The 23,172-nt window shown below is 34.3% G+C and overlaps 1 protein-coding gene and 2 pseudogenes across 1 annotated transcript; 1 reads left to right on the forward strand and 2 right to left on the reverse strand.

Annotated features, from left to right (window-relative positions):
- LOC125873743 (synaptotagmin-5-like) overlaps nt 1–6,792 on the forward strand; it is a 42,626-nt pseudogene extending 35,834 nt beyond the window's left edge.
- A 666-nt stretch (nt 6,793–7,458) lies between these two features.
- LOC125873744 (uncharacterized) lies at nt 7,459–8,327 on the reverse strand. The gene is made up of 4 exons (XM_049554609.1): nt 8,195–8,327; nt 7,906–7,998; nt 7,725–7,823; nt 7,459–7,641 (listed from the first exon to the last, which is right to left on the reverse strand). The coding sequence occupies exons 1-4, from the start codon at nt 8,300–8,302 to the stop codon at nt 7,459–7,461; spliced, it is 483 nt and encodes a 160-aa protein (XP_049410566.1). The 5' UTR covers nt 8,303–8,327.
- Nucleotides 8,328–20,502: 12,175 nt separating this feature from the next.
- On the reverse strand, nt 20,503–22,857 carry LOC125873745 (uncharacterized; annotated as a pseudogene).
- Between the last annotated feature and the right edge of the window lie 315 nt (nt 22,858–23,172).

Consider the following 23,172-nt stretch of genomic DNA (forward strand, 5'->3'; position numbering starts at 1 on the left):
ATGATTTCATCACAGGTTTACCAAGGTCTCGCAGGCAACATGATTCCAATCGGGTAATTGTAGATAGACTGACAAAATCAGCCCACTCTTTGCCGGTAAAAACTACTCATTCGGCAGAAGATTATGCTACGTTGTATCTTCAAGAGGTGGTAAGACTTCATGGGGTTTTGGTTTCCATTATTTCAGACAGAGGTGTGCAATTTTCTACACAGTTTTGGAAGTCATTCCAAAAAGGTTTGGGTTCAAAGGTGAACCTAAGTACCACATTTTATCCTCAGATAGATGGGAAAGCAGAGCGCACTATTCAGACATTAGATGATATGTGGAGGGTGTGTGTGATCGATTTCAAAGGTAATTGGGATGATCTCCTGCCTCTCATCGAGTTCACTTACAACAATAGTTACAACTCGAGCATCCAAATGGCTCCTTATGAAGCTATTTATGGGAGAAGATGTAGATATCCTATTGAATGGTTTGAAGTTGGTGAAGTAGGGTTGATACGACCAACTTTAGTTCATCAAGCTATGGAGAAGGTGAAAGTGATTCAAGAGAGGTTGAAAATGGCGTAGAGTCGTTAGAAATCCTACACTGATGTTAGGAGAAGGGCGTTAGAGTTCGAAGTAGATGATTGGGTATATCTAAAAGTTTCACCCATGAAGGGTGTTATGAGGTTTGGTAAGAAGGGGAAGCTTAGTTCCCGGTATATTGGATCTTATCAAATTTCCAAGAGCATTGGCAATGTAGCTTATGAGTTGGAGCTACCATAAGAGTTAGCCGCAGTTCATCCAGTGTTTCACATCTCCATGCTGAAGAAGTGCATGGGCGATCTTTCATTGATCATACCAACTGAGAATATTGAGATCAAGGATGGCTTATCTTACGAGGAGATTCCTGTTCAGATTCTAGATCGCCAAGTTTGCAAGTTGAGAACAAAAGAGGTAGCATCAATCAAAGTCCTTTGAAGGAACCAATTTGTTGAGGAAGCTACTTGGGAAGCTGAGGAGGATATGAAGAAAATATATCCACATTTCTTTGAGTCCGGAGAAAATGCAGACCAAGGTACTAATTCTCTTCTTAGTACTCTTTAAATTATAATTGAGCATGTTGTTTGTTTGCATTTGCTTGTTGGAAGTTTGAACTTGATGTTACCACCCTTAGCCTAGTAAGAGTAATCTCATTTGAGGACGAATCTTCCCAAGAGGGAGATATTGTAACATCTCGCAATTTGAAATAGCTAGGAAGAGCTTAGAACTGGAAATAGTCATTTTTGGAAATAATAAAAAACTCTAGAAATTTGTTTAAGTTAGGAAAACTGAGTTTTTGGTCAACTTCAAACGATTATACATTCTAGCATAGGATGAGTTAGAGGTACTTCCAGATTCTGTAAGAAAGCTCTTGCAATGATCTTTCCAACGCCGCCGAGTTTGTGTGATTCCGAGGTCATATGAGTAAGTTATGCCCTTTGGAAGTTGGGTGGTTGGATTAAGAAAAAAGTCTAATCCGGATTTTTGAAGGGTAATTTAGCCTTGTCCTTACCTAATTATTCTAATTCATTTTTACAAGTTTAATTGGGGTAAAGTCTGATTTTAGTCAGTTTTAGAAAATTGAATTTCACACTAGGGCTTGGAGAAAGGAGAAAAGAGGAAAAAAAAGAAGAACGTTCAAGATTCGTTCAAGATTCGTCGAGATTAGCTTGTGGATTTCGTCGGGGGTTATCTCTACAAGGTATGGGAGATCACATAGCATTGCGTTATTTCACCCTCGCGCCAATCATGATTCAATTCAGCGAAATATGTTTGATTTGAAAGTAAATCCATTGAATTCTTGATGAAGTTCCTTTGAATCCTTGTGGGTTATGTTGTTGGAGTTTTGTTGAGATTGATTCACGTTTATAGTTGTGTTTTTTAGTAGAATATGATGTTATTTGATGGTATAAATGATTCTAAGTGTTCGGGGAAAGAACCAATGACGTTTAAAGGGTTTAGAGCTGAAAAACAAAGAAGAAATTTCATCAGACAAATCTGGGTAGTGAGGCCGCGTCACGGACCTGTCCCAATTTTTCACAAAATTGTTCCTCGCGTCACAGAGCGGTCACAGACCGTTCTGCCTAAAAAGTTAATTAGTGACCTAAGATTTTAAATCACCTCCGCGTCGTGGAGCAGTTCCCCAGAATCGATTCTTGATCATTTTCTCATGTTTAACTATCTAAAATCAATCCTAAACATCATGAGATCTTTCCAATCACAAATCACAATCCTTGAATCCATAATTCAATTCATGGACAACTTAAGAGTCAAGTCAAGAGCACTTAAAATCAAAGTCAAGAAAAGTTCTTAGAGTTTTCCAAATGTCTTTTCCAAATATTTTAACTTTGTTTTAAGACTTAAAGTTCAAGTTGAGTAAAGGGGAAAAAGTAAAGCTTGAAGTTCATTTCTTCAAAAGTATATGGGGACTTTGTATTCCCAAAGGGTTTAAAATGTTTTCACATTTAAACAAGAAAGGAAACCTCAATTTTCAAAGAGTTTTCGGGCTAGTTTTCAGAAAAGAGTGCTTTCTAAAGGAAGCAAGAGAGGAAACTTTGATTTCCAAGATAACTTTTGAGCTAAGTTTTTGAGAACTAATCTCAAATCACAGAAGAAGTATATTTTTAAAACATCAGAGCTAATATTATATTTTTTGGAGTAGTATTGAGCACTGATATGGGGGAGAGTTCAAAGCCCTCATAAACCATGTAGCCACAATGGCTAGAAAATTGTTGTACTTTTTAGATGATTCCTTTAGTGCTTTTTAGCATAGACTAGTGGATCCACTTAGTAGTTTAGGTTCTATACCCCTGGCTAAGTATAGGACGGCTCTGGCAGCGTGAGGTAAAATGTTGTATCATCATAATAGCTCTTACGTGATGGTTGTCGGTTAGAGAAACTCCCACAGAAGTAAATGTGTTCTTATATACACAATTTTATTGTATGTTTACATACATTTCAGAGTTATAGTGTATCTTTGCATACACACTGAGTTGACATCATGCTTTTAAATAGATTTTCTTTATATTGCACTTGTTTTAAACTCCTTTTGAAATAAGTTTAGTTATGTTGAGTTGAGTTGAGCCAGGTAAATTTTTCAGATTCCTTTCAAGCCTATGTTATATTTAGCATTCCAACTCGCATACTTGTACATTCAATGTATTGATGTCAGTTGGCCTGAATCGTCTTATGATGCAGATACAGGTAACTAGGATCGGCATCCAACATATCGTTGATCCAGTGAGCAGTTCAGAGTCAGTTGGTGAGCCTCCTTGCATTCTGAATGACTCTTTTTATTGCTTTCATTTTTATTATCAGTTCATTAGGATGTTGTGGAGCTTGTCCCGACATCCTCAGTTGTTTTTAAAAGCTTCATAGATAGTCAAACAGTTAGTAGTTCAGTTGTTTTTACTTTATCATTCAGATGTTGCTTAAAGACTTTAGTTGCCGTTTTGGCTAAGTTTATATCTGTTTAAAGTTATGTTTTGAGATTGTCCTGTTAAGTTAAGTCTTCCGTTGAGCTAACTAAGCCAGACAAGGTTCGCTTAGGGCCATCAATGGTTCACGAGTGCCAGTCCCGCCCAGGTTGTAGGCTTGGGGCGTGACATCTTATTTGTAGATATAGTTTTACTTGCTTCATCTTCTTCATCTACGATTTATGTTATTGTTTTAATCTTCCCTCAATCCCATTACTTGTAGTTCTAGGATACGAGTTGTCTTGACTACTGGTGGGTTATAGTAGGCGCCATCATGACTCGAGGAATCGGGTTGCGACATACATGCAGAGTATAAGATACTCAATTTGATAGCCTATTATTCATTTTATAGTCAATAGAAACATGTTTTCCGTGCTCTTCCATGTCATTGTCCATAAACACCCCTAAATATGTCATAATTTATTAATTATGTGAAAGATATTAGCCCCTCATATTCTCAAATGTGTGTTTCCTTATTTTTCTAGACCTATTAAATCATAAAAGGATCTCATTATGTTTTAAAAAAATTTCTAATCATATTTAAAAATTAAAAATGTTTTAAAATACATTATTTTTAAAAAATAAAAGAACAACTAAAGAATTATGAACAAACCAAGTCACATGTTTGTTAATCTTGAGGGCACCAGCTGGGAAAATATATAGGAAATAAAAACAATTACAACTCATTAGGAGAATTGAGAAAGGTTAGTTTTAATAATTGAGATTCTCCAAATTTTTGTGTATTAATCATTAACAAAGAATACAAAAATAGTAAACTGTAATGACATGTTCTAGTCGTTATATAAAAGCCAACGGGGAAAAAATTTGAGCCAGAAAAACTTTTTGTAGTAACTTAGAAATTTGTAGCCTAGTCCAGATTTGGACAAAATCAGAGTTAGGTAAGTTCTAGGAAAATCTGGTAATGAATGGGGAATCTATTTATAATTTTGATCAAATGAGGGGATAGCTAAGATGTTAAGTTGCCCGTATGACTTTACAAAATCAAATTCGGGTGAGTAGAACTCCTCACTATAAGAAAAATGACTTTTAACTAAAGGAAATTTGGTCGTTAAAAGTCCATACCCAGTCGTTAAAGGTCTATAATGACTGGTCAAAAATTGGTTGTCACGGGTCGTTAAAAGCTCTGTTGTTAAAGGTTAACAACTGGATTGCATAGCCGGTCGTTAGATATCACTTAGTGACAACGATAAATCCGGTCGCTACATTTACTAACAACGACCAAAAATTTCCTTCGTTGATGGTCATTTGGTCGTTAAAACATTGAAGTAAAACCACAATTTCCAATCGTTACAAGTACTTTTAGTGGTCAGATTCTTTCATTGATTATATTACTTTTTCCGATCAAGTTTAAATTTCTTTCAATGCTTTTAATAAATTTAACGACAAAGTTTGTTTCACAAATTTAGTTTCAAATAATTATATATAGTTTTTATGTTCCTCGAGCAGTTCTGGATCTTAGTATCATTTCATTTTTTTTTCACAAGCCATAAAAAGTTAATACGAAATTTCATAATTGTTTTGCCATGAACAAAAACATATTGGAAAACTTACATATAATTGTGTGTTCAACATAAGATCTAAATAACATAGATGTTCGACAAAAGATTATAAAACTAACATGTTCGACATCTATCGAATCCTAAAAATTGAGAAAATGAAAAAGCTGCATAGGTTAAAACGTCTCTAGATCTGTACCAACAATAAAAATATAATCTTTCTTTTCAGCTGGCTCCACAATTCTTCAACAACACAGTCTTTAATCTTCATCACATTTTTCATCTGTTAAATAAACAATTTGAGGTCAATTTGTAACATAATGCCCGATAGCTATAACTTATAACTCTTAAAGCATAAATCAATCATTTAATCACCAAAGAGCCCAAAAGTTGGCATGGCTTAATTCTCATCAGCATCAGAACTAGTAAAGTCAAGTGTGGAGCCAATTTTGAAATAATATAGGCCTGTGATTTTTTTCAAAGTTCACTCTTGGTACAGTTGCTCCACAATTCACAGGGATTTCTATTATTAAAGATGGAAATAAGGGTATTACTATGGAATTAGAGATGCAATGGGATGGGAATCCAAGGATAATACTTGATATCAAGACTTATGTAGGTGTAGCATTGCCGGTGCAAGTGAAAAACATTGGGTTTACTAGTATTTTCAAGCTCATCTTCAGGCTACTTGTTGATGAGTTTCATTGCTTCAGAGTTGTATGTTATTCTCTAAGGTAGAAGAAAAAGCTGGATTTTACGCTTAAAGGAATTGGTGGTGACATGAGAGTAATTCCTGGCCTTTCTAATGCAATTGAGGGAACCATCCGGGACGTTGTTGAAGACTCTATCACGTGGCCAGTACGAAAAGTTACTCCCATTTTACTTAGGGATTATAGTGACCTTGAACTGAGTTCAACCAAAGGAATTAGCAAATAAAGATCTCATTGGAAAATCTGATCCTTTTGTTGTATTAAATGTATGCCCTCTACGAGACAAAATGAAGAAGCGCTAACAACAATTTGAACCCAATTTGGAATATGAGCATTTTGAGTTCGTAGTCGAAGATCCATTGATACCACTTAGTGGTAATAATCTATGACGATGAAGGGCTTCGGTCAGCTGAACTAATTGGATGTGCCCATATCTATCTGAATGAGCTTGAGCCTGGTGAAGTTGGTGAAAGATTTGGAAATTCAGAGAGATCAGAAAAATAGGGGCCATGTGAACTTTGATCTATTGTACTACCCGAATGGCATGAACAATGGTCTAAGTAACCCTTTTTCTCAGAATGAGTCAATGACTTAATTAGAGAGAGTTCTTAAAAACTCGGTAGAAGGAAAAGAAGTTAGTGCAAATGGAAGTGAAATCAACAATAGAAGAGAGGTAATATAGAGGGGTACTTTATGTTACCGTGGTATCCGCTAATGACCTGCCCCAACTGATATAGGAGGAAAGGCTGACCCCTACGTTGTTCTGATCATGAAGAAGGCTCAAACCAACAGCAAAACTAGGGTTGTAAATGAAAGTCTAAACCTGGTATGGAATCAAACTTTTGACTTTGTTGTTGAGGATGGATTACATGACATGTTAATGCTGGAAGTCTGGGACCATGACACATTTGGAAAGGATTTCATGGGAAAATGCATACTGACTTTAACAAGGGTTCTAATGGAAGGTGAATACAAAGACTCGTACGAATTAGCTGATGCTAAATCAGGGAAACTGAACTTGCATCTCAAATGAAATCCACAACCAATATACAAAGACTACCAATGATGAACATCAAACTTCAGTTTTATATTCTTGTTAGTTTTGTACAGGGAGTAAAATTTCTTTGATTACCTATTTGACTGGGAACGATAGCACGTATAATAGAATATTTTATGTACATGATTTATTATAAACAGAAGAGAAATACTGTAAAGGTGTGAAACTTTTGAAGAGAAGCTGAAGTTGAAGCTGGACAAGAATAAAAATTGAGTAATTTTTCGAAAAAAAAGAAAGTTCAACAAGTTTAGAGATCATTATTCTAAAACTATAACACAGTAATGATTTAACACGCACCACAAATACTGAGGTAAACATACAGGAAAGGAACTCAGTTCAGAACAAAGGAATACATCCTGATTAAAACAGAGATATGCATAATTCTATAAGCATGTAGTCTCGTTGATCATGGAAAGTAGTACAACTAAAGACTGTCTACCCTCTAAAATCAACTTCTCATAGAAACAAACCACTGCATTAGCAAAGCTCTTATCAAAGATGAGCATTTGTTAATGACATCACTAAATTCATTGAAAAATACACATCATGGAATAACTAATGAAAAGTTTGCTAACCTGGTGGAGGTGATAGATACTGACGAACCACTATAATTTCAAGGCTATCATATTAACTCTCTAGAATATCAATATGCTTTTGTAGTGATTCATTTTCTTTTCAAGTTGTTTTCAGTTCTTCCAACAACGCAGCCTTAGAAGTACTACCACCTTTCAACTCCTTAGTGGTTATCCCACCACCAAATCCAACTGCATGACTTTTACATTGACGTCCAAAGCACCGTTCCAGTACCTCAATATTAGTAAGAGACGGTTCAGATTGTACAAGCTCTTGAATTTCAGCCTATAAAATACAAGAATGTTTAAAATATTTCAATGAATCAATCTAGAGAGAAAATGTTAAATGAAATTTATCGATAACCATACATATTTTTCATTGGTTTCGGGTTTGACAAGCTCATTTCCCTTTTTACGAGTCTCAAAAAAGATAGTTGCCATGTTTGGTGGATTACCATCTTTGCTTCCCTTAACAATAAAAAAAAGTAAGTACAATAACATCTTTTATACAAAAAGGAGGTTTCCTTGTAGGGTTTCATGATTTATTTACCAATTCGTAAATAATCTCTCTTATAGGCTTGCTACCCGTACGATGAGGCATACACAACTTAGACCTGTTGATTGTGTTTCTTGTACTTGATTCCTGCATTAACAACACAAGCTGAAATTATCACAAGCTTGTTTAATGATTCTATTTTTATTCTTAAATTAACTTTTATAACTACTTTGTATCCTCTTAATCACAAATGAAATCATTTAATCAAAAGAACTATTCTAAAACAGTAATCATATGTGACTTGGAAATAAAATGATATTAATCAATAGTTATGCAATCATACCTTAAACATATCAGATAAAAAATGATCCTTGACCAACCATTCCCAATCACTCTTGTCTACTCCTATCGGCACATCTTTTAGAACCTCGTGAAATAACTTGGATTTCATATTCTTGTGCAATGATCCTATCCAATTGTTCCAAAGCATTCTCATATATTGCAAAACATGCATTATCTCTTTGATCATTCATTTTATCACAGTAAAATTTTCCTGAAATAGAGAAAAATATCATCAGAATCAGATAAAGACACATTTGATTGCAAGTTAATGTTCTTGATTAATGGATTGAAGGGTTGATCTTACATGTAAACTATGTAAGAACTTTGTATGGGGAGGTACTGCAGATCAGAGACAGACACCTTTGATTACTTAGGATAAGGTGTACCTCCCATATATAATTTTTGAGGACTAAAAGTTAAGGGATGTATGAAATGGAATGAAGCTTCAGCTGGCAAACTACTATATGGAAGGTTTCCGAATAGCTAAACATCCTCTGGGTAACATGGACACATGCAGTGTATATGAAGTAATATGGCAATATATGAGATCACATACCACCTATAGATTGTTGTTGGTACTGGAGAAAGTTAACGTCCCTAAAAATTGTGATGGTTGATTAGTACCAAAAGAGAAAGTACAAGTTGACAAAGAGTGAAATGTACGTAATCATCCACCATGAGTTATAAGGGTCCAAACAAGTCTTTGGGAAGCATATCGTACTTGGACAAAAGTTATGCAACCAAAGCATTATTAAATTTATCCTCTGGTTGACAAACTAGAACAAGCTGCTTACGAAAACTCGAATGATGAGACTGAACATGGAGGTGGAAGATGCAAATTGTTGTCTATGTTTAACAAGGGTAGTAGAAATTCCTCAACACCGAGTGTGAATGAATTATGAAACTAAATATAGAGTTAGTACTAAGACTGAGGAGGGGAATTTTTGTTTGTTTTGGTAATAGCTATTCTTCCACAAAGACCATAATAAGGTCTAAACAAAGGCAACACCATAGTATACTCTAAACAAACACAAGAAGAAGAGGGAAAAATATATTTGCTACAGTAGTAGTGGTATCTAGTCAGCGAAAATAAAAGAGAGTAATGTTGTAATTCTTACCGTAACAGTTTGCCACATATGCTCAAGCTTATGCTTGTCAATATCCATCCATGAGTGTACCCGCAATGGGTACATTTTACGATCATGAACTAGCAAACCCAAGTGTCTCGTAAATGAGGTGTGATTCGGCTCAACGACTCGATTTTGATAGAAAGTGACTTTTAACTTTTCTCCAGGTCTTAATCGCAAAAATTTCTTACAAATGTTTGTTCCCCTAACCTTGGTTGTCCTACCATATTCACATGGACATGCAAAATTTAAAGTAAGTCAACTATGCTCTTTGATATAAATTTGATCTTTAGTGCTAAACCATCAAAAGAATCTGGAAAATACTCTAGTAGTTAAGTTTAGGTGTCAACTTTTGAAATTATTGCTGTATACAATGGTCTGGTCTTTTTAGATCTATAAGACCAAATATGCAAAATAACATTTTATCTGGTTTTCGACAAGTACCCATCCACAGTTCCAAACCAAGTGACAACTAGACAAAATAGGCAGAACATTGCCCATTGAAAGAGATAAGGCCTCAAGTTGGAAAAAAAAAAAAGGATACAGAAAGGGGCAACTAGCAGTGAAATAAATATTGGAAAGCTTAAGATCCCAAATCAGCGACTTTCAATTTTTAGAAACTTTCATTCAGAAAATCAGAATTGACGAATCAAGAATTGGTGGAGGTTAATATTGTTAGGACTAGTGAAAAAACATATGAAGCATCAGATGTCAAATACATAGGAAAAATAACTTTTCGGCTATTTTACCAATAACATCAAGAAAAGAAAATATCACACGGAAGAAAATACATACTAGTTTCATTTCTCGTAGCATCTTCAGCCACTTTAATCACTTTTTTTTACCCTTTTAGACATTAATAGACCTACAAATTATAATATTAAAACAAAATAACACTTCAAGCCAACTAAGAACAACAAAGAATTACACAAAAGAAAGGAATATATACTAGTATCACTTGTCTAAACATCTCGATACATTTCAGTCATTTTTTCTACCTTATCATATCCGACTGGACCTGCAAACTTTAAAGTAAGTCAACTATGCTCTTTGATATAAATTGATCATTAGCACTAAAAAATCAAAAGAATCTGGAGAATGATCCAGTAGTTATGTTTTAGGTGTCAAGTTTTGAAATTATTAATGTATACAATGGTCTGGTCTCTATAAGATTGTAAGACAAAATATCCAACCATGCTATCAGGTCACTAAATTTCCCTTGCCTTTGAGAGGTACCAATCCACAGCTCCAAACCAAGGCACAACTAGACAAAGTAGGTAGAACAAATGTGAGAATCCCCACAACTATATTTCTTTTATCCATGTGACTCCACAGTACAGTTCCAAACCAAGTGACAAGTAGACAAAACAGGCAGAACATTGCCCATTGCAAGAGATAAGGCCTCAAGTTGCCAAGAAAATGTGACACAGAAAGGGGTAACTAGCAGTGGAATAAATATTGGAAAGCTTAAAATCCCAAATCAGTGACTTTCAATCTTTAGATACTTTCATTCAGAAAATCACAATTGATAAATCAAGAATCGGTGGAGGTTAATATGGTTAGGACTAGTGAAAAAAAACATAATGAAGCATCAGATGTCAAATACATAGGAAAAATAACTTTTTGGCTATTTTACCGGTAACATCAAGAATAGAAAATATCACATGAAACAAAATACATACTAGTTTCATTTCTCATAGCATCTTCAGCCACTTCAATCACTTTTTTTTTTTTACTTTTAGACTTTAATAGACCTAAAAATTATAATATTAAAACAAAATAAATCTTCCAGCCAACTAACAACAACAAAGAATTACACAAAAGAAAGTAATATATACTAGTATCACTTCTCTAAACATCTCGATACACCTCAGTCATTTTTTCTGCATTATCATATCCAACTGGACCTGCAAAGATTAAAGTAAGTCAACTATGCTCTTTGATATAAATTGATCATTAGCGCTAAATAATCAAAAGAATCTGGAGAATGATCCAGTAGTTATGTTTTAGGTGTCAAGTTCTGAAATTATTAATGTATACCATAGTCTGGTCTCTATAAGATTGTAATACAGAATATCCAAAATACCATGATATTGGGTCACTAAATTACCTTCGCCTTTGAGAGGTACCAATCCACAGTTCCAAACCAAGGGACAACTAGACAAAGTAGGCAGAACAAATGTGAGAAACCCCACAACTATATTTATTTTATTCATGTGATTCCAGGGCACAACTGCATCCACTCCACAATGATACAATGAGTATAAGAGTACTATAATTTTAATGCACTCTCATGTGTAAACATTTTAATTTGTACTTGAGAAATATAAATCAGGTTCCCCAAATAATACTTATTTATTTTGAAGGTTCTAAAAGTTACTTCTTCTTTCACCATGAGAGATAACAACATTATCGTTTAATAGAAGATTGATAGATAACTTTCCACTCACATCATCTTAGTTTGACTAAAATAAAATTAAATCTTCACTCTAATAGAGATATCAAAGCTTAATGTTAATGCTTATTTCAAGAGATTAGGCCTTAAGTTGCCAAAAAAAAAGTGATATAGAAAGGGGAATGGACAACATCTAAGAAAGATGTTGCTGAAGCAAGATTGCAATTCTTCTAGAATGGAGAGTAACTGAGACAAATAATGACTGGTATTTCCCTTATCTTGAAGGTCCTTGTTCCTGAAAAATGATAGTCATATGCTAACATATCTTCCTAGGGAAGCGAGTCATAGATAATATTGTTTGCTTCTTTACAAGTAACAACAAGAAAATACTTACTAGTTTGATTTCCCTTAGAACCTCGAGCCACTCCAACCACATTTTTTACTTTTCTAGATTCTAAAGGATGTGCAAATTTAAGTGCAAGTCATAAAAAAATCAAGACTTCAATTCAACTAACAAAAAGAAGTTGCACAATAAAATAAAATAGTAGTATCACTTCTTTGGGCAACTCGAGGCACTTCAATCACTTTTTTGGACTTATCAAATTCAAATGGACTTGCAAATTTTGATGGAAGTCAACCAAAACAAGAAGTTTATTCCCATTAGTAACAAAAATAATACAAAGGAGATTAAGTAGAGAAAGCTTAGCAGAATTTCTTTATCAAAAAGATTAACCAGTCTAACTATTTTGCAAATGATCACTTCTTTGAGTATCTCGAGTCACTTCCACTTCTAGAAAGAGGGCATTATTGTCTTTCATTGGATTAAAATCAGGAGGCACATGGATACTTTTCTTTGCTAGCTTGTTTCGACTAGAAGTTGTTGTAGTATTTCTATTTTCGCCAATCATAGTCCTTTTTTCAGCATTAATCCTTAAGCTTTGTCCCTAACCCCTTGCATCATTGATCAAAGTGTATTGATTCATTTCAGCTTCTTGATGGAGGGGAGCGTTGTCTTCCTTTTCCTCAAAACAAGGATGTACATGGAAACTATTATCTGCTAGCTTATTCAACATAGAAGTTGTTGTATAGTAACTTCTATTTTTGGCAATTGGAGTCCTTTGTTCAACATTAACTCTGATAGTGCTCATAATTTTCAAACTTTGACCTAGTCCCTTTGCTAAGGCACCTGGATGAATGAGTTCATGCTTGGGAATTTTTGAAGTTTGTCCCATTTCATACTTTAGAGTTTTTGAGGAATTCATGTCAACCTAGATAATACAAAAAAAAAAATAAGAGCAAAGTCTTCCAAACAAAAGTTCAAATAGGTTAGGAAGTTTTTCATAAGAAGAAATGTGAATTGAAAACACATTCAGAAAATAGACACATGTACATAGGTTCCTTGCATGAACCATTACTACTATAGTAAGATCAAGGTAACATTAAAGACCAAGTGCATCAACAAATTTTCATAGAAATACTATAAAGAATTATTACCATAAAAAAATAATAAAGTAAAAGACAGCATGACAAAGCTCCAAACCTTAATGAGTTCTTTTTCTTTCACTTGTGTAGAGTTATCTAAATCTTCTAAGTCATCATCCTTTATTTCCAAATTATCAAAAGAATCACGAGGTTGAACCTTTTGCACTATGTGCCAATCTTTATTGGAATGATTGATAGGATAAAATACTTGTGATGTTTCACTAGCTAATACAAATGGCTAAATTATTTTCAAATATCTCCGACGGTTAACGCTTACAAAGCCATATTCATCCATATTAACTCCCCTTTTTTGATCATACATATCAAACCACATACATCGGAATAAAATCGCTCTTCTTCAGCCAACAAATTCTAACTCAAGAACCTCGGTTAACTCACCATAGTAATTCATATGGTTTTGTTCTTCACTGGTCTCACCCACTACAACCACTCCACAATTTTGAGTTTTCAAATATTGATCATACTCTTTCACATGAAACCTGTATCCATTAACAATATGGACATTGAATCTTGTGACATATGACAAAGGGCCACATGATAAAGATAGCAAATCATCCATTCTCTTACTATCATCATGTTTCTATAATCCAGCAACCTAATAACATCAAATAGCTTTTTAGAAAACAATATTTAATTGCAAACTTGATTTAAGAAAACTGATTAATTTCTACTAACCTTTTTTTGTGGATCAAAAGGCGAGGAAATGAGCAGTCGGCGAGTCGCCGATCAGTTCTGTGAAGCAGTACTGTAGCACCCAATGACTCAGAATGCGAGAATGCTAAAGGCAAGACACTGATGGCGATGAATTGACCAAAAAGTGGATCGCCGAGTTCATCGGCGATCTCGACAAATGTTGCCGAACAATCCTCCGCAGCACAATCTGTGAAAATTTTATTTTTCTATTAATTCTCAAAACCATTCCCATGGGACTCGACCCCAACCCTTGATTGGGTTAATTTACTATTGTACGATCGTAGACACTTGAATTGAAAGTTGTGACTTGATTACGGAAACATCAAAATGGCACCGCTGCCGGGGAGTGGTGTTATTTGAGAATTTTTAGTTTATTAAATTTTTTTTTCTTCTAAGTCGTATTTTACTAACTTTATGGTGTATAAGGAGGGTATACCAAATGGTCAATACCTTGTATTTTTAAGAATAAGGAGAGAATTTCAAATTCACCGCCACCGTCGGTATAGAGACAAATAATTTTTATTTCAAATTGTCGCTCAAGCAAGGGATGTAAACTTTTGAAAACATCGGCAAATTCATGCTTAAATTTTAATGTTTATAACCACATATACTTTTAAAATTGATCAACAAATAAAACGTAATAACGTTTTTTATCAACAGACAACACCGGGGATTGTCCACATAAATCACTGTAAATTATTTATAAAGGTCGTTTGCTTTGCAAGGAATTTTTAGAAAATGGTAACATGTGCATCTTATTTGAACAAAAAGAATTACAAATTGAAATAGTTTTTGAATCTGAAAATGGAAGAGAAAACTTCTACAAAAGCTTGTTTAAAATGCAATTGTTGGGATATCTGAAGCGCCGATGCCAGGGGTGCAAAAGAGTAGCCAAATTGCATTGAGGATGGGTGCTTGTACTACATGGTGGCCACTCATAAAGTCCACTTTTACTCTGTCCGCATACCAAAGGCAACCCCGTAGTCAAGTCCTTCATAAGATAATGAAAAGGGAAAAGTTCAATAGATGTCTGATTGTCACAACAAAATTGTGAGATTGAGATAAGATTTCTTTTTATGGAAGGGACACACAAATTATGTAGCAAGGTAAATTGATAATTTAATGCACATAAATTAGTGTTAATAGTGTGGGAAATTGGTATGATATTACCATCACCTATTGAGACTGTCTCCAGAACGTGATAATCCTATGTAGTAGTTAGGCTATGAGCATCAGATGCAATCTGATGAGTGGCTCCAGAGTCCACAAACCAAGGTTCCTGTTGTTGGTTTAGACGTCTAGCATAGGTGGCACGTGCTTGGAGGTGATTATGGGACTGTGAGCGATAAAGTCTTGCTGAGTGAGCAGGACGATCACAGAGTTGACATTGTAGTTCATTGCCTGAAGGTTGTTGCTGCCATTACTGATTTCTCCTTGGGGTCCACTGTTCCCTGTTCTATTGAGGGCGCCACTGCTGTTCCCTATTTTGTTAAGGGCGCCATTGTTGATTGATAGGCGAGGCACTGTTTCCTTGCATGCGGTTGTTGTTGTTGTGAAGAGAAGCAATGCTGGTCCATTGAGCAATTGCTGCAGTTATGAGCAGTGTTTTCTTAGACTCTTCATATTTGAGGAAGAGTTCATGATCAATCAGCTTCTCATATAATTCTTCATAAGTGATAAAAGTATCACGTGATCTGATAGCTACGGAAATCTCTCGAAACTTAGGGTCTAGACCACTCAGAATCTTGACAATGAGTTCTTCATTTGTAACTGGTGCTCCGGCAGTTGCGAGTTCATCAGAGAGTGACCGAATCTCGCATAAATAATCTGCTACAGGTCGAGATTCCTTTTGGTGCCGAGGTTGCTGGTGTCGGAGACTAAAAATTCTAGTCTGAGACTTGTTAGAAAAAGCAGTATGGAGATGAGTCCATGCTTTGTGAGCAGAAGATGCAGTTGCAACAGTGGATGCAAGTGTTGGATCAACTGATGCCATGAGGGAATTTTGTATGAGTTGATCCTAGAAAACCAGGTCTCATAGGCACGATTTGGTGAGCTTTGATTGTTTTGAGTTATTGTCTTGGGTGGTGCAGCGGAGGTGCCATCAAGATGGCCAAATAAATTGTGGCCATTCATGATCATTGAAACCTGTGCCTTTCAGGTCGTAAAATTATGACTACCGATAAGCTTGATTGGTAATTGCATGACTGGATAGAATTGGACGATTGGTTTGCAGATGTGTTATCAGCACTAACAACGTTGGTAGGAGGAGCCATTGAGATAGTGGATCAGGAAAGAAACAAGGATCAGTCTCGTATAAGCAGGTCTCTGATACCATAAAAGGGAATAGTTAATTGAATGATCGTTGTTTATTCTATGATACATGATAGGGTATATCAAGGATGATGCCCCAACTACAATCCGTATAAGTCTCAACAGTTCTCTGTATCTAAACAGAGTCCTGCAATTAGAAAAGAAGTAAAAGATTCCTAAAATGTAGGAAACAAATAACAAAGAATACTTACAGTAGGTTTGTTCCGCTGTTACAAATCTCTCAGCAAACCATCTATTTTATCCTCACCTTCATCCTCTTTAATGTCATTATCATCTATTTTTTCAAAATTTTGATTTTTGTTCACCTGACATCTCCCCATGGTGATACCAAAGAGTTTAACTTGGTATTATCCCATGTACTATTAAATGTGACCTAACTACAGCAGTGGTCTAGAAGTTGCATTACCACATTTAATACATGGATAACTTATCAACTGCGGTTCTCCTAATTTTGTAAAAGCATAATCCAAGAAAGTCTCCACCCATCTATATAAGCAATAGCAAGTCTATCTTTAATGAGTTTCATCCATTGTTTATTAGGTGCCATTATCTCCATGCATGTAAAATAGATTTAATAATACATTAGTATAACAACAAAGTAGTACTAATTAGATATTTACTTTTAGAGTTATAGATTCATACACAATAGATGCATATAGTTATATACGTATTACAACAAAAAATCAAGAAACAAACACTTAATCTATAGTAAAACAAGAAACACGCATAAATATTCACAAGATGATAACAAAAAGGTTACAAAAATTGGAATAGTCCAAATTACATGACAAAAGACTCCAGTAATTCAAGAAAATCCAACATATAATAGTAAAATACCAAATATTTTAAAATAATAATTTTTTCAGGTATATTCTAAACATCAATAGTAAAAAACCAAATAGTTTCTACGTTTGTGGTTATGAACCGAATATACAAAGCAGGTTCACAACAAAATTATAAAATTATAAACAAAGGTTAGAGAAGTCCTAGAATCTAATCTGATTATATTAAAAGAAGAGTATGTAAAGACATAAGAAATAAGGTGAAATATTTTATATTTTTTTGTTTGTAGCATTTAAATTTTGTTACAGTTATGCACTTTTTAATTACCTATATTGAACACATCAAAGTTTTGATACTGCGTGATAGTTCAACATTTTATGATGCTCATACCATTGTTCAAAAATTGATGAAACACAGTATAAGATCGCAACCAACAGTACCTCTTAAAATATGGCCAATAAAACTAGATTTAAAAATATAGCAAAACTAATAGCCACAAAAATTGAGATAAATTCTTGGAAATTTTTCAAAAACACATCAGTAAAGAAGAAAGGTTTAGAAAAAGGAAAAAAAATGTACCTTACAAAAGAAATCAATAGAGAGCCTTCAAAAGAATTGTTTTGGAGACACTTTCAACAACAATAACAAGCACCACCACCGACAGATTTGGAATCAAAGCCTACAACAACCAAGAAACAAATATGTGAACATGAGATACACTTCATAGAAAAGAAAATATGAAATGCAACAAAGAGCTTAAAAAAATCAACAAGCCACATGAAACCATATAGACATAATTTCAGTAGTCTTTTCAATAATATATATTTCCTATTTCAAAGAGTTCATCCATTTTCAATGAAAGAAAAAATACATGGAGAAAAAACAGGACGTGTTAACCCTAAGTGAGGCAGACAAGAAATATGGTCATCACAATGGTGGAATAAGTCTTTCTGGAGGCTACATAATGATTGGGAAATAACATGCGTAACATAGCTATTAAATTTGTTAGTTGAATTCTCTGGAACTAACATGGAATAATGATACAGAGAGGCAGTGACTTTGGAGTTTCAGGGAAAATAAGCCACTAGATTGTCAAAGTAGATGATACATAGGGAAAAAACATGTATTCATAGTCAAAACTCCACATGAAAAACCTCTTTAAACATAGGTATTGATTTAGTGCTATTTGATATTTGATAGATTAATATACAACATTTTCCCCACATCTGAAATTATATTAAACAGTGATATGAATTTTTTAATCGTTAGCAGGCTATACCTTTTGAACAGCAAACAAAACAGTTTAATCATGCTTATAGTACCACATACTTTTAAAATTTTGAAAAGTCGACCCAACCCGAGCCATGACCACCAAAAGCTGTCACCCAGGCAAATAGTTATTTCTTAGGAAATGGCAATGCTGGGAGAGCAGTGTTTTGGAGAGCGAGAAGCGAAAAAAAGCGACAAGGGCTTGCTTCACCAAAGTGAGAAGCATGAAGCGAAACACACACTTTTCAAAACTAAAGAGCTATTTAGTAAAAAAAATAAAAAATATCAAATATGCATAGATAAATAACCAACAACTCAATACAAATAACATATTTAGAAAATCTTTCAATTCTTAGACTAAAAAGTTTATATAATTTACCCAAAAAAAAGAAAATTGAACAGTGAGAACAGAGACGGAACAAAAAAATAATTATAGAACAGAGGAAAATTTGCAGAATATGGACCAAAACAAAATATAACAGAGAAAGCAATACAAAGTAGAGAAAACAATTGCGAAACTGAGAAAAAAACAGAGAAGATTATAGAAGAAGAAAAGGAAACCATGTTAATATTGAATCATATTTGATTTTTATGTATCCTCTGAATCCAATACGTATGTGAGGCAACTCAGTTGGTGTTGTCATTTAGGCTAAACTTTTTCTAATTGTGCTATGATATTCTTTGACAACTCTTCTAGGATACGTTTCAAATGTCAAAATGAATATGCAGTTTCTTATATCCTCGGTATGATAAGCTTTTCCATTTAGGCTAATATTTTTTCTTAATAGTCTGTTATTCTTTTACCCAAAATTATATGACAATTTTTATCGCAAAATGTTCTACTAAAATATTGTGTATTATCTATTTGAAGATACACAATAAAAATTTATCCAAATTCTGTTTATATATTGCAGTGTGCTACCTGGATTACCATGATCGTGCCAACTAGCATGACAACCTATCTCTATCTCTACTCAAATGGAGAAGTTTCGTTGGCCGCATCTCAACCAGTGTAATAGATGCTTCCTTCACCAATTGAATGATAATTCTTTGCTTTTCCTAATCTGACTTGTATGTATTTGAGCTAGTCATACTAACTTTTTTGGTAAATTTATAACAAGGGACGAGAACCATTAATTCAGCTAGAGAGAGTTTGGCTTCTTAAATTCTTCAGTTTTGTCATACAAAATGCTAAAATTTTAATTAGTCACTTGCATTAAATGTTTAAAGTTATTTATCCTATTCAGAATACAAGTTCTAATTGTCCTCTTACTTAGATGTTCTATAAATGTGCTTGTTTAGTGCTATGTTAATGAATTTCATGCAATTGCAGGTGATACTATATGTTGTTTTCGCCATGACTTTGAAATTTCCCTTTCATATTTTCTATTTATCATCTCGCAACTTTCATAAAAGTTTAGCCTAAATGATAGCACGAACTGAGTTTCCTCACATACATATTGGATTCAGAGGATACATAAAAATCAAATATGATTCAATATACACGGGAAAAACAAAACAAGAAAAATTGCAGACGCAGTTGAAAAAATAACTGTAGCCAGAGAAACAGAGAAAATAAGAAGAGAAAAAATAAGAAGAAGAAGAGATGAAAAACATAACTTGCAGTCACTTGGAAGAGTGTCACAACATGAGAAGTGAAATAGAGGGAAATGTTTGGAAAGAAGGCATGAAATGTTTTTACGAAATAATAAAAAGCCCTAGTTACTGTCAACCTTAGTTAAGCAGAAAAGCGAGAAATCGCTTCCCCGCTTCTGGATTGAAGCACTTTATTTTTTTGCCATAGCTTCGCTTCACTACCAAAAAGTAATACAACTTCGCTTCGATTTTTTTCTCACTTTAAACAACGAAGCACTCACTTTTAGTAACATAAAAAACCAAAGCAAACAATTGGATCAAGGAGAATTGTATTTAATGGAGATGCTAGTGGAGAGTGATTTATGAATACCGAGAGATTTCTCTTATTCACGAACTAAAACTGTTTGTAAGGGCAAGGCAACAACTAAACTAAATAAGCTACAAAATGAAGGAAAATAGAGAGATTGAAGATGTTGGCTAGAAAGTGAAGGGGAATTCCAGCTAATGATCTGATTACAACGATGTTAACCTTTATAGACTAGTAAAGATATAAAGAAGGAGGTTCAATATAACAACATTAAGATGCTGCTATCACTCCTATTAGAACATGAGTTATTTATTGCTTAACAAAGAAATGGCTGAATATAATTCTAGGACACCATTCCTACAAATGCAAGCAAAAGACTCATCTGCACCAGAAAAACCACAAGATCCACCACTATCCTCACAATTTATGCAAGATTCATCAACATAATATGAATCAATATACAACAAAGAAATCCCAAACTCCCATTTCATAGGATCTCATTTATCACCTCCAAAACTATATATCAATGAATACAAAGAACACTAAAGTCAAGGCAAGTTCAAACCATTACCTGAACCAACATGAACTGGTGGATCATAAGCACAACATGTTCAAATTCGATTATTTGGTTCTAACCCAGTCCAGTCTCCCCTTTACAAGAATACATTCCTTTGCATACATTTGAACCCCACCGCTATCACACAAGTACTGTTTTAGATCAAACACAATAGATGTTGTTGAACATCCTAGTAAAACAAACATGTTTTATTTCAAAATACTAAAGGGAGTTGAATCATCAAGATCCAATGTAAAACTACCTGAATTTTGCATTAAGAAACATGTTGATCTAATTAAAGGGGTTAGTTAAAATAGGAATAAGAAAACCTTATATCTACATCAAAATTTATAATGGAAATTTTGTCCTAGAAATTATGAGACTAACAAATTTAGTCAATAATTTCATTATTGCGACTTCTTTTGATTGTCAATCGAGGCTACCAACAGTACACACATCTATACCCACAAAGATATTGCATAATTTAAGAGCATGTGCACCAATAACCGACTGAAAAAAACATATGAATCATACAACAAAAACTCAAAAATGGTAAAAATTAGAATATCCACATAACAATTCATGGTCAAAACAACCTAAACATACCTTGAAGGGAAGGAAAGTCCAAGAATATGTCAAGTTAAAATCACACGCATCAAAGACCAGCAAAACTCATGTGAAATTTCAGCAAAGACCAACAAAACTCAGGTGAAATTTGAAGTAAAAAGAAAACAGGCAACTTCTGCAATTAGAAAAAATAGACATTGATTTCATTTATAAATACCTTCAATAGAGAGCTATAGCTTAATTTTTGCAAACAAACTTGGATTTTAGGAACGGTACCACCATTATTGTGGTTTGTTTTACTGATTTTTCTCGAACAAATAAGTTCTGCATTGGAAATTAAGAATCACTCTGTTTAAGGATTTAGGTTAGTCACTCTCGTAGGTATCTCTATTTCTATAAGAGGAGTTGGAAGACACGTTCTGCTGGACGCATCTTTTCAGAGGGGTGGGGGAGTGGAATTGCGTGTGCTTTGTGTCTGTGGAAAAATTAATGTTCTTCGTTATGTTTTCTTACGAAAGGGACGTAGGGGTAATGGGAGACCAGCAGTAGGGGTGGAGGTAATGGGAGACCAGCAGTAGTGGGTTGGGTAATAGAGGGGACTAATAAGTCTTTTCTGAAAAATAAAAGGTGAAAGTAAAAATAAGTGCAATTTTTTTAATATTAACGTCTGGTATAATTTTTTTTGAGGTGGGGATATTGTTGCTTTACTAATATTACATTAAAATTATCTTTTAACGACTGGAAAGTTCTTTTCACGTTATAAATATACTTTTAACGACCGGAATTATATTCTTTCATTAAAATTTGGTTGTTAAAAATCCATTTTCTTGTAGTGCCTGAAACTGATCTTGGCGTGAAGGGGTAGTTTCTGAACGTCGTGATTTGAAAGTGTGTTATGAAATGGGAGCTTGAAACTCAAATTTAGAGGTTCTGTCTCCGTGTAAGCCGCCAGGGAGGGATTAATCCCGCCAGGGCGGGGCCAAAGTGGCGGGATGAGATCTGTTGTGACTGGCCTGTCGTGAATTAAGTCGGGGAAAAACCTCAATTTCGTTATTTTTCTACAAACTTTATTCTTAAGAGCAAGGATACGACTCAGGACTAGTTCTTGATAGTTTTGCATGACTTTTGATGCTAAATGGAAGCATTTTACTCCCCTAATTCATTTTTTGATCCGTAGAACTTAGATTTATGGGTATTTATTATTGGGGGAGGGTTTTGGCTTGGATTTGATGGTGGTAAAAAGCCATAGCTGCACATTAGGATCATGGGTTTGGTCTTGGGTTATGGGGTTTGCTGTAATTCAGGTATGTTACATCTACTTTTCATTGATAATGGAAGACTGTATCTTTCTCTAAAATGATAATTGAAATGTATTCTGTATATGTGTATTTACTATGTTATGATTGATTGTTGTACATTGTACTTATGGGAGCAGCCGTGTGATCCTACTAGTACACTTTGGTTGTCTATTGATACTACACTTGTTCTTTTTTTGTTGAGTACATGGTATATTCAGGCGGCTACTGACATACCTCATTTAGGAGATCATTGATCGAAGACCGAATTCAAGGGTGAACTAGTTCTTCTAGGCTACCATGTGTTATCATTTTGTTTAGTCCATTATCTTCGGACTTAGACTAGCTCTTTAGATATTTGTTATGTTTTAGCTTCAGGGGTTGTAGCCCTTATTCTTAGATTTATCGTTATTAGAGTTTTGGTACATTGAATTTCAGGTTCTAGACATTGTTTTCCGCAATTCTTGGTAGTTGTTTTGTTAAATTCTAGAGTTTATGGGGACTCCAATTCTTTTTAGACATTTAAACCTGCTTCTGTATCTTTAAATTCTATAGAA

Source organism: Solanum stenotomum, chromosome 8, assembly GCF_019186545.1.
Source record: "Solanum stenotomum isolate F172 chromosome 8, ASM1918654v1, whole genome shotgun sequence".
NCBI classification, from domain to species: Eukaryota; Viridiplantae; Streptophyta; class Magnoliopsida; order Solanales; family Solanaceae; genus Solanum; species Solanum stenotomum.